This window comes from Mastomys coucha, unplaced genomic scaffold (assembly GCF_008632895.1).
Source record: "Mastomys coucha isolate ucsf_1 unplaced genomic scaffold, UCSF_Mcou_1 pScaffold20, whole genome shotgun sequence".
NCBI lineage: Eukaryota > Metazoa > Chordata > Mammalia > Rodentia > Muridae > Mastomys > Mastomys coucha.
The window spans coordinates 17,381,697-17,398,719 of NW_022196903.1; the positions used below are offsets into that span (position 1 = coordinate 17,381,697).

The 17,023-nt window shown below is 39.3% G+C and overlaps 1 protein-coding gene across 2 annotated transcripts in view; it reads left to right on the plus strand.

Annotated features, from left to right (window-relative positions):
• Cped1 (cadherin like and PC-esterase domain containing 1) overlaps positions 1 to 17,023 on the plus strand; it is a 267,796-nt gene that overhangs the window by 56,432 nt on the left and 194,341 nt on the right. For both annotated transcript variants that reach the window (XM_031381259.1, XM_031381258.1), the window contains exon 3: positions 7,931 to 8,037. In XM_031381259.1, coding sequence (XP_031237119.1) covers positions 7,931 to 8,037 — 107 coding nt within the window. The remainder of the gene's footprint in view (positions 1 to 7,930; positions 8,038 to 17,023) is intronic.

Genomic DNA, 17,023 nt, shown 5'->3' on the forward strand with positions numbered 1-17,023 from the left:
CCCCCCCCCCCCCCGCGAACTTGCTCCTTTTTATTCAGAGTATTCTGGGCAGGATGTATATTTCAGTTTTTAAGAAAACAATTCAGATTGTGGCTGTGTTAACTTCTGCTAAGGTATTTTAACCTGACAAGCATCCTCAATATTTAAAATTTTGGTAAAGAAAAGGTTTCTTTCAGGAGGAATATAGTCTAAGCTACACACTCAAACATACCCCCAGTTATAGCTCAAAGGGAGGTTAATAGTTAAAATGTTGTGGAAGGAACAGTGTCACGCCTTCTGAAGCAGCAACTTCCTACGGTGTTTATTTCTTGGGAGTAAACCCACATGCTTTGTGAAGCAGATATCTACATAGTGGGAGTGTTTTATTTTGCAGGATATATATGTACCATTGCTTTCCTGAATTTATGAATAGGCCAGAAAAGTTCCAGAAGAGTCCCAGGGGCTGAGAACTGTTTACAGAAACAGTCTCCATGATCTGCCTCACAGGCCCCTACAGGGTGAATATCTGAGAAAAATCGAGAGAAGCAGGGAGGAAGCGCTTTCCAAATTCTGTCCTGAGACACAGAGATGATGATGATGATGATGTCCATCATCAGCTTGGAAGGAATGTGGAGCCAGAGCAAACACCTATGGCCAGACTCCCGGGGTGAAGAACCCAACTGAATTAGAGTTGGGTTGGGCATGGGCAGTGGTGGGACACTTGTGCAGGAGACTCAGTTTGGTCCCTAGCAGAGAATAAAGATTAAAAAAAAAAAACTCAAACAAATGGCCAAAAAATGCACAGAGCCTAAATAAATATCTTTAGGACTTCACCTTATAGGAAAACAAACTTTACCAGGTACTCCAGCTGTGTTCTTAAGGAATATTATCACCTAATACTGTGAATGAGTGAATGAGATTTGGCTCTGGTAGCTAGACACTCATGGATGAGTTTGCTTTCTAACCATAGATTTTAAGTCTCTTCTAAGTGTTCACAGAAGAGTTTCCTGTGGGTAAGACATTTGGAAGTTGGTTAACTCTGTTTTGCCTTTGTTTTGCTCCTCTTCTTTAATCCATAGTAGTTACAAACCAAAATATTAATATATTTTTCAAAAGATTAGTATTTTTCTAAGAATTTTTCTATTTTTTGACAGCATTTCAAAAGCTTGGCTTTTTCATTCATTCCCTCCCTTCTTCGCTTTTTCTCTCCCTCCCTCTCTCCCTTCTTCCCTCTCTCCCTTTCTCCCTCCCTGTTGTCTTCCTTCCCTATCTGCCTGCCTTTTCTTCCTACTTTTGGATTGTATATGTAGGGTGTGTACTTGCAAGCATTTTCAGGGCAGAGTTCAATATTAGGTATCGTCCTCTAGGCTGTGAGATAGGGTTTCTTACTGACCCTAGAACTCACCGAATTGGCTGTCTAACAAGCCCCAGGGGTCTGCCTGCATCTCCTTCCTCAGACCTTGTGATTATAGGTTGTGCTAATTTACCTGGCTTTACGGTGGTTGTTGGGGCTCCAAACTCAGTGCTTACGTAGCCAGCTCATCTTTCTCCCCCTGGGTCTCTCTTTCCCTTGCCGTTTAGTTTAGTTTAGTTAGTTAGTTTAGTTTAGTTTAGTTTGTTTAGTTTAGTTTAGTTTTGCCATGCTTGAGATTGAACCCAGGGAGCACCTTAGCTTTTGTCTGAGTTGTGATTCTTTTTCTGTTGCTCACATTCACTAACTTGCTCATTTATATGCTTTTAACAAACACATAGCATATTCTCTTTATATTTCAGCCAGTTGATAGGCATGGAGACTATAAAACTGGATCAATAACTGTAGTCTCTACTCTCCTGAGCTCAAATTCAAATCAGAGGCAAAAAGCATGTGAGAAATGATGTGTACCTGTAAACCCAGAATTTAGGAGGCTGAGGCAAAAGATCAGAGTTCAAGCCCACCAAGTAAGATCTTGCCTCAAAAAATCAAATCAATCAAAACCAAACCAAGGCCAACCAACCAACAAATAAAAACAAATTGGGAAAGACAGATAATAAATAACTATATAACATAGCAGGAGGTAGTGAATGTTATGATGAAAATAGAGCAGGAATAGACATAATATTATTTGTTTGGTTGTTTGTCTTTTGGGGGTCGGGGGGGTTGTTTCCAGTGTGTGGAGTTCTCCTTCCTTGAAAATAAAGAACTTCTGTGCAAGTGGTACTAGTGCTATCTCACAGTGCTCTGGATTATATTACTAATCCAGCATATTTTATCAGCAAGGGAAGTTATTTGTGAACCAGGAAACAATTGTTTGCTTTTTATGGCAGCCTGCCTGAGGAAGATGGAAACGCTCTGAAGAAAGCCTCACTCCTCACGGTAGATTCTTGATTTTAAAAGAAAAAAAAAATTCATGTTGAAAATTGACATGTCAACTGCTTTCTGAGAAAGCTTTGAGAAGGAAGTAAAGTATACACAGTGTCTATTTAAGTGTGAATTAATAAGTGTGAATCTTCATAACCCCTCCAATTGCATGTGACATCTTCATCTCTCACAGCGAACCCTGTGGTGGTGTGCTGCAGATCATTTTGTTCAGTAGTGTACTGGTTGGGAGGAACTGGCTGCAGAGCGTGCATGTTTTTGTAATTTTGAGCTAGAGAATGGGACACCCACATCCTGTTTTGGTTTGGTTGGTTTTTGTCTAGAACTCCACTCTATGACCTCTCTTGGCTAGCCCTAATTCCTAGGGCTCTGCTTTCCACTGTGATAGGGAAAGAAACAATACTACTCACCTAAAACAATAGTTTAAGGAGCTTTGAGAAATTTAATTTTGAAACTAGGTGGAATCCAAGTTAGTATTTGTAGTTTCTGAGTACATGTGTGACTGGGGACTAGGTCATTTCACATAGGAAGATTGAACAGACTTCAATGCTGGCAGCATTGCCAATACAGGGTCTAGTGCTCTGTGAGGATCTAGGGGTGCCTGATTATACCCATTATAGTCATTCTTTCCTCAAAGTTCCCAGAAGAGAATAGACTTTCTAAGTAACTAAAAAAAAGACCAAAGCTACATAAGGTGTGTGTATCTGTCTGTCTATTTATGTCTGTGTGCCTGCCTGCATGCCTGTCTGTCTGTCTTTACTTCTAAATTATATGCAAACCTTATTTCTAGCCCACAGCTGTCACAAGTACTACATAAATGAATGGGTACATGGCATCAAAAGCTACATTTCTCTGTCGCTCCCCTGTGATTTAAGAGGCTAATGGCGACAAGATCATGGCTGTTAGACCTAGGAATCCAGCGCTCAAGTTCATTAACTACATGGAAGCTGTTGGGCAAATTACCTAGTGCTTCTGTGCTTCTCAGAATGTCCATATCCAGTAGATTCCATCTCTAAGGTAAAAAAATTAATTAAAGTAAATATTTGGAACACACTGAGGAACATTATGAGTACTCAAAAATTCATACCTGTTGGGGCTGGAGAGGTGGCTCAGCAGTTAAGATGCTTGCTACTCTGGTAGAGAAGTAAAGTTGGGTGCCCAGAACCTATGTTGGGCAGCATAGAAAGAACTGTAACTCTTGCTCCAAGGAATCCCATGCCCATGCCTTCTTTTGGCCTTTGTGGCATGCATATGTGTATGCAATTGTGCATGTATGTGTGTGTGTATGTGTATACTATACACACATGAACACAAATAATAATAATAGTAATGTTAGTAAAATAAATCTTGGAAGAATTTTTAGATGTTTCTATCCTTATTCATTATTATTTATGTTAGGTACTTTTCTGTTGCTGTGATAAAACACCATGACTGAGAGAACTTATGAAAGAAAGCATTTTTACCTGGGCTATTTCAGGTTAGAGTCTACGATACAAGAGCAAAAGCATGGTGGCAGGAACAACTGAGAACTCACATCTTGAGGAAAGACACAGCCACGAGACAGAGAAAGCACACCGGGAATAGTACAAGTCCTTTGAAGATTCAAAGCTATTCACAGTGAAACACCTTCATCAGTAAGGCCACACCCCTTATTCCTTCCCAAACAGTTCTACCAACTGGGAACTATGTATTTAAACACACAGCCCTGTGGGAGCCATTCTCACTGAAACCACCCTATATATAGTCATTGCAGATTTGGGCCCTAAATTCCAATTCAGTACTCTATACCATATAGAATCTACCTTTTCTTTAGGCTAGCAACTCAAAGAATCATCAGATTCACCAAGAACTCTCTTGCCTGCTTTTTATTTTAACTCAAACCTACATTTTACATCTCAGCTTCTCTAGATCTACATACGGAAGAAATATATCAAGAAAGAGAGTCTACACTAGGCCAGTTGACACTGAGACAACAACCCTGGGAAGTCATATGTGCATAGTTGAAAGTGAGGCTGTGAGTAGCACTGGGTCAGCCTAAAGAGAAGTGGCTTTTAAGAGTTCAGCACCCCACCTCAAGAAAAGACAGGCACAGTGTGTCTCATACAGACATATAAGTGTGTCTAGGCTCTGGGGGGAAGAAAGACCATGAAAGATCATACTTCAGTCTTTAACAACTTTATCACTACTAATAAAACATAGCTGAAGTTAGACTAAACTTTCTCATCCTGTGGCTGACTTGCTAAATCTAGACATCAAAGAGATTTTCAGACATCTCTCAACCACTAACTGACCAAATAATCAATATCCCTAAGTCCTTTCAAAAACCAATTTAGCTAATGAACATATCTAATTCAGTACAAGCTAAAATAGAAACATCACTTTGTTAAATGACAGGTGAATAGAATACACCAGTATTTTGCAGAAGGTCTAAAACTGATGCTTCTAAGTATAGAGGAAGCAAACTTAGAGCCAAGTAGAGAACTCCTGGAGACCTCCCAGAAATCCTTAATGCCTTGCAAGGTATAGTCCAAGTGATACTAGAATTTCTATAAATGGCTGAAATTTGTTGTTGCAAGTGTGAGTAGGCTAACATTTGCATATGGAAAATATCTACCCACTATCCTGGCCATGCATAATCTATTCAAGGACTGCACTTGCCCCTATGTCTCTTATGAGCTTATGAGCTCTGCTGTGGGTGCTGGGCATGTGTCTGCTAGTGGCTTATATTGTCTTCTAGTAAATGGTAGACCCCAAGGCCCTAAAACATTTTGCAATAGTTTGAAATTTTACTAAGGTAGAAATTTGTACCTAGAATGCTCCAAGGCTAATTTGGAGCCAAGATGTATTTAGGGAATACCGTTTGCTTTGAAGTCAAAGTTTCTCTTTTTCAACATGGCACTTGAGGGTGTTTGGCCAAATTTGAATACATTATTATGTCTCCTGAAACAAGCAAAGCTTTTCTTTGAAAAGTGGGGAAGGGTAGCAGGAGTTAGTGGAAGGAATTGACTTCTGAAGCCAGAGAAAGAAATGTAGACAAAATTAAAATATTACTAAATACTTAACCTATAGAGGTTTGGGATATTGGCAGAGAATTCAGTGTAGGAAAGCCGAACTTTGAATGGAAACAATCAGCACTATGTGGACAATGGTAACAATAATTACAGAAGTATATGAAGACATCTCTTGAAATTCCCATTATACTTTACTTCATTTAAGAGAACATTGAAGGGCTATGAGCCTTTTTTTGAATTATTCATTTTTAAGTTAAAATATTAATTGAATATTTTTGAGGGATGAGAGGTCACCTTATGAATGCCAAGAGACTCTGTAATATTTCATATTATCCTATATTCTTTTTAATGTTTTAGACCCCTCCAATAGATTGCTGAGGGCCCTTACTGCCTGCTCTTTTCCTTTCCATTTTTAAAAATATATTTTGAGCAAAGTACTGCTCACTGAAAATTCTTAATGAATTGCTTTGAATTATTTAAACGTCTCTCAGTTTTAAACGTTTATCACTGAAATGTGTGTTTCCTTCTACCAACCCTAGAAATTGTGTGCTTGCAAAGTCAGAAGAGGCATGTCTTGGAGGAATTCAAAATGCATTTTGGTTTTAAGAGCCAAACAATGCAGTCCTTAATTTGAAATCTCCATCTCTTTGCATTTCCTTATCTTCTTAAAATATTTAGTTGGGGATCTTATGACAGGAAGTTTTTTTTTTCCTAGGGTTTCACTATTTCCTGAACCAGACATGGTATGAAATAAAAAATGCATTGTATTTCTCTTTGAATTCAAATCAAAAGATGTTGGCTGACAAAGCCTGCTGAATGTTCAAACTAGAGGATTAGAAGCATTGCACTGTATTTGGTTTTAGCTCCAGGAACTGGTATGAAATTGTCTTCAAAGTGAGGGTTTATATGGCAGCCTCCATCTCCCAAGCCTGAGGCTTGGCGGCTGTTGCCTGGATGAGATTCCTGATCCCAGCTCATCTGCTGACTTCACCCCCACCCCTTGCCCCTTTGAACTGCTGTGTTGTCTTTCAGTATCATTACGAACAAGCCAACAGCACAGTTGTGAGATGAGAGCTTGAGTTCAGTTGTTTAGATCACTTTTTGTTTGCCAGGAAGTTCTCCTTCTGGCAATAAGGCAGCCGACACCATAAAACATAGTCCAGACTGCATGGGGCTTGTCAAATGAAGAAGTACTTGGTTGGCAAAGAGTGAGATTTCACTGCTAATTATAGATTCTTCTCCCTTATTAGCTCTTTTGTTTGTTCAGCCTTACTTTGGAAGTGTTACTCTTCTACATGAGAAATTCTTCTGGGAAAAAAAAAATGAGAAGAGAGGGCTTTGGATAAGCTGGTTGCCTCCTAAGCTTTTTAGAAGTCATTCTGGATGGTGCAGGAGATAATGGTGGAGTTTGGTATCAAAAGATTCTGAAAGAATGTTAGCCTCATGACTCATAAGAGAGACAATACATATAGAAAATATTTTTAAAGTTAATTTTCCAAACCAAATGTTGGGGAAATGTCTCAAGCTATGCTAGTTTGTTGGCTGAGCCCTACTCCATCTTGACTATTCTCAATGCATTTGTTTGGTTATTGTCTATACATTTCTTCTGTCTGTCTGTCTGTCTGTTTGTTCATCTGTCTCCAAGAGGTGATGCATTTACTATTCGATCAGGCATTATCCATTTTCCAAATTGTTTTAAAGCAACAATTACATTTAAGACATGCCAACTTAAAAAATAATGAGAGAAAAGAGTAATTGTCTAGGATGAAGAAATGGCTGAATGGTAAGAACTCTTACCATGCAAGTGAGCATACCCGAGTTCTCATGATGTCAGTACCCTCACTTCAAAATGGTGGGAGGTGGCCTCTCATGCCTGTAAAGCAGTGTTGTGTCAGGACTGTTGTGAGAGATAGGAGGACTACTGAGGTTTGTGAGCATAGATCCAGATTCACTGGGAGATTCTATATCGAAGGAATAAGGTTGTGAGTGATGGGTCAGGAAAGTTACACACGCAAACATGGTCAAGCACATGTACCATACACACATATACCACCCTCACAAAAACACACACACAGAGGAATCAATGAAAATAAATTCTTATATGCTCATAAATGATAATCTGTGAGCCAGCCAGCATTCACTCTTCTAAGTTGACAAGTTATTGTGGCAGAGTGGATGACTTACTGGCAAAGATTTTGTCCTTGGACAAAGCTGAAATATTAGTTGCTTCAGTTCATGTTGTGTCCTGAATTTTGAACCTCACTCCAGTATCTGTAAGGAGATCCCAAATTAATTCTTCATGAAACCCTTCAAATTTTTATTAATTTTACTTCCTCCAGCATATTCTTTTTTATAAGAAGTCTTACATTTTTTTTAAAAGACTAAGGTATTTTATACATACTCTAATTTTGATTTTTCAACAGAATCTTATAGATATTCAATATGTGAATTTTCTCTAGATTAAAATGTTAAATATAAGAAAAATTAAGCTTTTGAGTCATAGTTGAATTTTAGTTATTCTGACTTATGTTTTGCTATAAACACTCTTTAGTGGAAGGAGCTAAATGTTGTTTAATGTTTTCAGGTGGTTTGAACTCCTGGGATCTGTTCATTTGCCTGCCTTCTAGGGAAGCTGATGGGAAACCCTGCATACCCAGGGAGCACATGTGTCGACTAAGCCTTCATCAAAGGGTAAATACTGTCAAAGCATAAACACATTTTATCAACCCTATAATATTATTAAAACTGAAAGGTTTGGGTCCATGCATTATAGTTTTTAGTTTCTGAAGAATTGGAACCACTGTGTCTTTGGGGAAAGTTCCAAAAAGAGTTAGTTAGCTTTCTGGCACTATGACAAAATGCCTGGGACAAACCGGCATATAAAGATTTATCTTTAACCCACAGTTTCAGACTTTCAGGCCATGGTCATTTGACCTTGCTGACTTTGTCCATGCGCTGAGGCAATACAACACGAAGGGGGGGTCTGGGGTAAAGGGAATTGCTCACCTTGTGGTATCCAGGAAGCAATGAGACAGAGGAAGGAAATAGCCAAAGTCACAATGTGCCCTTCAACAGCTTGTCCCCAGTGGTCTAACTTCCTTTCTTGAAATCACACTTCCCAAAGATTTTAGCAGGTCCCAGTAGCAAACAAGGGTTAGCTAGCCTCTGGACACACTGAAAATAGAACAGGTAATGCCATGTCTTGTTCTTCAATATCTAACACAAAACAGATTTTGGGTTTGTTTCTTTTAATATAATTTCCCGGAGCTTGAGCTGTTACAGATATTGTTTTCTTTTCTTTCTTTTTTTTAAAAAAAACTCAGTAGGGCACAAACTTTATCTGGAATTGTGAAGCTTATTGGGTGATGCTTATCCTCAATTCACTGATTCATAAAAGAAAAATATTTTCTGTTCCATTGTACTGATTATTTTAGTCTTAGCACATATCATAGTTAGCTTCAACTACCTACCATATTGACCCAGCCTAGAGTCATCCAAGAGGAAATAAATCACTGACTGAAGAATAGCCTGGGTCAGACTGGCCTGTATGCATTCCTCCAAAGGATTATTCTGAATATTAATTTATCCTGGAAGTCCAAGCCTACTGTAGGCTGTAGAGTCCCTAGGCTGGTAGTCATGAGTTGTATTAGAAAGCTAGATAAGCATGGGTCCATGAGCTAACCAGCAAGCAGCAGTATTTTTTCTGCTTCAAGCTCCTACCCTTCTTGAGTTCCCACCCTGCTTACGTTCCCACCCTGACTTCTGTCAGCAATGGACTGTGACAGGAAAGCATAAACTGAAGTAACACTTTACTGCCAAGGTTGCTTTTGGTGGGAGACATTTTCTCATAGCAACACAAAAGAAACTAGAACATCATACTAAATTATAATATATATATATATATTTCTTAACCTACACTGTGTGAGCTTTTATAAGTGAACATGAAATGAAGGCCTGTCTAATGTGCTAACCATTATACTAGACACGTTACACAGTATTGATACTTACAACTAGTCTGTGAGGAAAGTTCCCAAGCCATACTGTTTGATGAGTCCTAATTGAAGTCATCGTAACAACCTATCTGCTGATGCAATGGCCAAGAAGTTCTAGACAATTTTGGTTTTCTTCTAATTTTTTACTTCTTTGGCCTTTGGGCTGACCACATTCTTTGGGGTTGGTTTTGTGTTTTGACAAAACCCAGGTTTGGCCTTGAATTCGCTATGTACTCTAGACTTCCCTTGAACTTGTAAAAGTCTTCCTGTGTCTGTCTCCCACCCCTGCACACACCCAATATGAGACCATCACATATCTGTAATCATTTTGTCTTTGCATTCTTCCTCAATAAGGAGGGTCTTTGTCTCCTTATTGAAAGGTACCTAGAGACACTTTTGGTTTGTTACAAACAGGAGAAAAATGTGCTACAGGCACCTATTGGTCAAAGCCAAGGATGCTCCTAAATATTGATTAATGTTCACAATGAAGAACAATGAAGCCCAATACAGTGATTGTGTCAAAGCTCAGAAACCCTAAGGTATTCCAGGAACAAGGTCTTTCATAATAAACTCTTGCTCTATTACATATGAACTAAAGGAGTTTGGTCATATTATTTAATTTCTGTAGCCTTCATGCCTTTTCTTAAAATACGAAGGCATTAGACACCAGATTTAAATTCTCATGAAACTAACAGGAGACTTTGTAATGGGGCAGAACCAAGAAGAATAGTAGAGATGCTGAATATGTGCGTGTAGTATGTGTGTGTGCAAATGCATGTGTGTGAGTGTGTGTGTATGTGTTGGAGGAGTGCTTATAAAGTGTGATCTCTATTATGCAGAAATTCCCTCTTCATATTTTTAAATTCCAAGAGTAGTTTTAGGCATGCAAAAAAGTTATGGATATAATCTAACATTTTCCCATGTACTTTTTTCTCACCTTGCTCTAAGTTTAGTGAAATATACAAACACGATGCATTTATCAAAAATAATAAATTAGCATCAACTCAAACTAGTCACAGAATTACAGGCAATACTAAGGTTTTTGTCTCTTTTTAAAACTATGTCCCTTCTCCATTCCAGGATCCAATCTAGTACCCGTGTTAGATATAGTTTCCACCTGTCTTTATAGTCTCTCCCTGTCTGGATGTTTCCTGGTCCTTTCTTCCTTTAATGAAACTAACATTTCTAAAGAAAACTGGCTAAAGATTTAGTAAAATGCACCTTGATTGGGTTTATTTGATGTTCTTTCACAAAATTATGGATTTTTTGTAAGAATGACACTGTGGTTGTTTGAATTAGAATGGCCCACGTGGGCTCATATATTTGAATACTTGGCTCCCAGTTTGTGAAACTGTTTAAGAAGGATAAGAGGTGTGGCCATGTTGGAGGAAGTATGTGGCTGGCGAGAAGCTTTAAGGTTTCAAAGCCCATGCTAGACCTAGTCTCCCTCTCTCTACTGTCTTCACTGGGGTCTGTATGTAAGCTCTCGGTTACTGCTCCAGCATCATGCCTCTCTGACTGCTGCCATGTTTCCTGCCGTGATGGTCATGAACATATCTTCTGAAACTATAAGCCTTCAATAAACTATTTATTTTATAAGATCCTTGATTATAGTGTTTTGTCACAGCAATTAAAAAGTAACTATGAAGGACACAAAAGAAATTATATATTTTGTGGTTTTAAAGATCTGAAAGTACACAGCACTCCTCGATCCTGTTGTTGTCCTTGTCATCTGGCATGGGTATTATCTGCTGATCTCTCCACTGTAGAATTACTACTTTTCCTTTTGCTTTGTAAGTATTTCGGATGTGACACTTTGAGACTGGAAATATATTGCTTTTTTTACAAACTTTGGGACACCAATTTTAATATCTAGTCAGGGACCTTACCAGTTATCAGTATTATCCATTTTAATGGTCATTTCCTATTTCCTCATTTCTTTTATAATTATTATGTTGTGAATCAGGAAGATATATTTCTACCAATGTGTCGTGTATGATTTCCTTTTATTTAAAAAAGTAAAATCTCATGTGGGAAAAATTTTGCCCGCATGATTATTTTTATGATAAATGTACACTAACACCATTTATCAGGACGGAGGCCTCCACTTCCCAAGCATTTTCCTTGCCAAATGTGTCATCTTATTTCTTGACTTTGTCAGCTCACTCATCCATCTGTTTGTACATTAATTAATACATCTGCACCTTTGTCATGTCTGCAGTTACTTGATGAACATCTGTACTGAGCCCTGTTTACATACTGAGTTAATACAAATGAACAAAACAGATGTAAATCCTTGCTCTGGCAGGGATTAGACTCTCAACAGAAGACAGGAAAGGAAAGGCTCTGGTAAAGGTGCACAGTAGATGTCAAAAGGAACCAGGGGGGGAAATTAGGTAAAAAGAGGGAAAAAATAGCAGTTGGACTTCAGATGAGGAAGGAAGGCTCCATCAAGAGAATGGCATTTGAGCAGGTATGGTAATATATGCCTTTGTTCCCAGCACATAGCGGGCAGAAGCAGGAGGATCTCTGAGTTCATGGCTAGCCTGGTCTACAGAGTGAGTTCTAGAACAGGCAGGTCTACACAGAGAAACCCTGCTAAACAACCCCACGCCCCAAAACAAGTCACATTTGAGTCCAGCCTGGAAGATCGTGAAGTCCTGGTGCCAGTGGCTCAGGTAAAAATTACAGACACAAAGGAAAGAGGAAATCAGCATGGGTAAAAGGAAGTTGTCTGGTTTTTGTTTCTTGCTTTGTTTTTGTCTTGCTTTGTTGTTTGCTTTTTATTTTGTTAACAGTTTTTTTTTTCAATGTGTGTGGCTGTCTCAGTTGTTTATTGTCGTGACGAGACCAAAACTAAGGCAACTTCCAAAAGAATGTATTTAGGTGGGGGCTAGTTTATAGTTCCAGAGGGTGAGTCCATCCATGAGCATCATGGCAGAGAGCGAGGCAGCAGGAGGCAGGCAGGTACAGGAGCAATAGGTGAGAACTCACATCTGTTCTAAAAGTTAGAGACTGAGAGAGTGAGACTAGGCCTGGAGTGGGCATTTGAAATATCAAAGTCAGCCCCCAAGTGAGACACCTCCTCCAACAAGGCCACACTTCCTAATAATTCCTCAAATAGTCCATTGACTAAGGACCAATCATTCAAGTATATGAGCCTATGGAAGCCATTCTCATACCCGTTCTGCCTGCACGCATGTCCACGCACCACGTGAAAGAAGAGAGAGTTGGATCCCTTAGGACTGGAGTTACAGAACCACTATGTGGATACAGGGAACTGAACCTGGGTCCTCTGGAAGAGAGGCCAGTTCATTTAAATGCTGAGCCATCTCTCCAGGCTGTCTTGTATGTTTTAAGAACACAAGGATCCCGTATAACGGGGAAGGTTAGTGTGGCAGGACCAGAGGGTAGCAATGTTCTTGGAGTGGGGTCTTATAGGTGACATGGGGACACTTTTAATGACCACAGATTTTGTCCTTGGTGAAGTGTGTGGATTGATGGAGGATTTTGAGTAGAGGGGCGACAGGAATCCCATTGCAGTTTTACCGGCTTTGCTCTGGCAGCTATATTGAAGTAAACACTTTAGAAGCAATGTGCGAATGGAGGAAGCCCATTCCTGAAATGATTCACCCTGATGAGGGTGAATTGGACTAGTCGGACGGCAGCCGGTGTAGCAATGGAAATGAGAGATAACAGTAGCTAACATTTGCGCGGTTTTACTGTGCACTAGTCGCATCCTGAGCATTCATGTTGGCATTGGTGAGCATTCCCGTTGGCATTGGTGCTCTTTCTTTACAACAGAAGAGGCAGTAGCTCAGAGAGGCTAAGACAGGTCTCTAAGACCTTAGTCTGCTTTGACATCATCCATGGAGATGCAGAGTTTGGAGTTTTCCCAGCTGGGTTTCTGTTTTGCTTTGGGAATTACAGTTCTGAGATTTGATGAATCTCAGAAGGTACCTTGAACTTTGGACTTTTAACAAAAACTGCTATAGACTATGGGAATTCTGGAAGTTGAACTAAATGTATTTTTCATTATGCTATGTTTAAGTGTGGCTCCCATAGTCTCCTATGTTTGAACAAGTCTATGGGGCCCAGGGAGTTGAATGTTAAGGTTTGTGTATGCTCAGCTCAGGCAGTGGCACTTTTAGAAGGTGTGGCCATGTTGGAGTAGGTTTGGCCTTGTTGGAAAATGTGTGTCACTGTGGGTGTATGCTTTAAGACCCTCATCCAGCCTCAATTAAATTTTGTCCTTTATTTTAAAAAAGACCTCTTAATAATAGAACTGATAAGGATCCACACTTAGGGAGTCTGACTTCAAATGCCTGTTTTCTCAGAAAACCTTTCAAATCCAATACTCAAGCACTGTTCGAAACAGCCTAGCCCAATAAGAATTCATAAAGAAAGCAGGAATTGTCAATGGTCCATGTAGACAACTTCACTTGGTAAGGATGAGTAATCTGAAGCCTCATGAGCCATGACTTAGGTATACCACATATGCAAGATAGAATTCCTTTCACATGTGTTGAGGTTGCTGTGTAATTGTCAGTCACCTTGGGGTGAAAGAGGGTACCCGGTAAGATTAGAATTATGAATTAAAACTGCAATTTCAGGAGTTAGTGAGAATAATCATAAGATTTTTAACAATCAGAGAATGAATAAATTAATGAATAAATGGCCTGAAGGGTAGAAACATGTATTTAAAAGTGGGTATGTCCATGAGGTTCTGTGAAGCAAGGTCACTGGATGAGGTAACTCTGCCTTTACTAGCCAGAGTCCTTCTCATCTCATGTAGATGGGCACTAGTGTTTCAGACGCAAAGGAGTTCATTCCCAGCTTTGAATGTTTGTGGGATTAGCAGTCACCGAAACCAGATGCTGCTATCAGTGTTTGGAGCACTGGGGACTTTTTACCATGGCTCTTACTGCAAAGCATGCAGGGCATTTCCTTGCTACTTTGATGGAATGAGGATTAAGTTTGGAAGACAGAAGAGAAATTTCTTTCTTTCACTAGCTGGGTCTCCTAGTTTTGTTCTGTTTTTTTATTTTTGTTTTTTCAGTTTTTTGTTTTTGTTTTTTGACATTAGTTATTTTTATTGCTGATAACTTTGAATAGCCTTAGGAGAAGGTCTAAATCCTGATAAAATAAGAGACACGATCATCTCTATAGATAAAACGAGCAGAAAGAATATTCTGTAAGCCCCAGTGTGATGTTCAGGTTACTCTTCATTTTAGAATGACCAGAAAAAAATTTCTCATCTAATTCTCATTCTTTTTAAGTAGTCCAGTTTAAATGTTCATCCTCTTTAACTAAATAATAATATTTATTTTGTTTTCAGTGTTTTAAATGTGTGCGGGTGTCTCGGTATCTACTGTTGTGAAAAAACATCATTGCTAAGGCAACTTCCAAAAGAATGCATTTAGCTGGGGGCTAGCTTACACTCCAGAGGGTGATGCCCTGAGCAGCATGACAGAGGGCAAGGCAGCAGGAGGTAGGCATGGTACAGAAGCAATAGCTGAGAGCCCACATCTGTTCTAAAAGTTAGAGGCTGAGAGAGTGAGACTAGGCCTGGAGTGGGCTTTTGAAACATCACAGTCAGCCCTGGAGTGACACACCTCCTCCAACAAGGCACACTTCCTAATAATTCCCCAAAGATTCCACTGACCAAGGACCAAGCACTCAAATATATGAGCCTATGGAAGCCATTTTACTTTTTAAGTTTGTATGATTCGTATAATGGCTTTGCTTTTTTTGAATGAAAAATTCCTCTAAAGAAGTCAGACTTTGGCTCTTTCTTGTGTGTGTGTGGTGTGTGTGTGTGTGTGTGTGTATTCACATGAGTATATGTGTGTAGTGTGTGTATCTGTACGTATGCTTGTTTAGATGTTTGTGTGGATGTATCTGTGCATGCCTATGGAGACCTGAAGTTGAAGTCTGGTGTCTTTCTCAGTTGCTCTCAGTTTTGTTTATTGTGAAAGGTCACTTACTGAATTCAGAGTTCTCTAATTCCAGATAGTCTAGCTGGCCATCTTGCCTCAAGAAACTTGTCTCTGAATTTCCAGTGCTGGTATTACAGGACAGCTGCAACATCTGCTTGACTTTACCATGGGTGTTAGCGATCTGACCTCTGCTTATCTATTGAGTCTCTCCCCAGGCCTGGCTTTTTCCATTTGCTTATGATAATTTCCAATAGAAACAATTTAGACACATTCATTATAGAATAAGTTTATGGAGGCACACTTGCTATTTGAAATCTTTTAAAATACATATTTCTGTCTTCTGAATTGTATCTTTAAGAACTATTCTAGAATGGTTTTACCATTTTATGTATACTTTCTCATTTGTGAAAGGCTTTACATGCTAAGGAAAGGAAAACAGCAGTTTCTCTACCTTCACTTCTCTCCCTCTCATATACATGCATACATATATATGTATATGTATATGTGTGTGTGTATATATATATATATATATATATATATATATATATATATACATACATACATCTGTGCTAGCATACTCTGCCTTTGTAGTAGCTACATAAATTCTTGGGGCCCACTTGTTCACGTATAGTATACTTTGAATCGGGGTGTCTTCCATTGCCTCCTGATAGAGCAGGAGGGAAAATCAAGCCAGTGGTCTAAGCTTCCACTATAACCCATGTGCTCCAAGATCTTTAGAAAGTTAGAATGGACCTGTGCTAGCCCAATAATCCTTAATGATGGTTCTCTAGTGCGTGTTCACTTCCTGGTTCCTTCCTTCACCAAACACTCTATTAAATTGTTAGCAGCAGAATGATTTTTGCCTTGCATAAGGAAAAATGACTCCGTGTATTGCCATTCGATGCTTTGCACAATCTTACAAAGATGCTGCATGTGCAACTTAGAACAACAACAGAAAGCACACATCTCTGTGACAGATTCTTCATGCTTTTGCAGTCCTCTGCCTGTCCCTCCAGCTGATCTTAAGGATTCTAAAGTGCTGAGCCAGTACTCTAGGAAACTCCTCGTTGCCTTACTCCTAGTCTCTAAACTTACCCACTTTTGAATTTGAGAAATGTAGACAACCCTAAACCTGTACGTGCCCCATATGGACACTGTCTCTGGGTTTCTAGAGCCAACATGCAATGGAGGTAGACTTGGGTATCCTCATAGACTCTGCACAGAATACAGTGTTTAGGAAGGAAAGCCACCCATGCCAAGGCACAGGGTAGGTCTGCTTACAGCACCTGAGCTGGGGCTTGTTCTCCCTGGAGCTATACTCAGGCAACAGAGAGTCTGCTGAATAAATGAGGAAGTTAATACAATTCCAAGTGTCAGGGAAGATTTCATCAGACTGGGTCAAAGCACTTTAAATGAATCATTAGGAAAAAAAGTTACATCTTATTATAGAATTGATCAAAGTGGAACGTGGATACCCAAGGCTCTACATACTTTATTGTACAAGTGAAGAAACTGAGAGCAAATAAGCAAGCCACGCTCAAGGTTAGGATTCTGTCAAGTGCAGAATTAGTACTGCAGCCATGTCCTCGTCCAACACAGTTAAGTATTGTCTAATTATGCCAGCTGCATGTGTTGAAGAAACTGTAATACTTTTTTGGGAGAGAGGGAGTTAATTTGAAAGTAATCAATAATGCCTCAAGAATGAATCTGATCTTCAAGCTAATTTAAATCTCTCTCTCTCTCTCT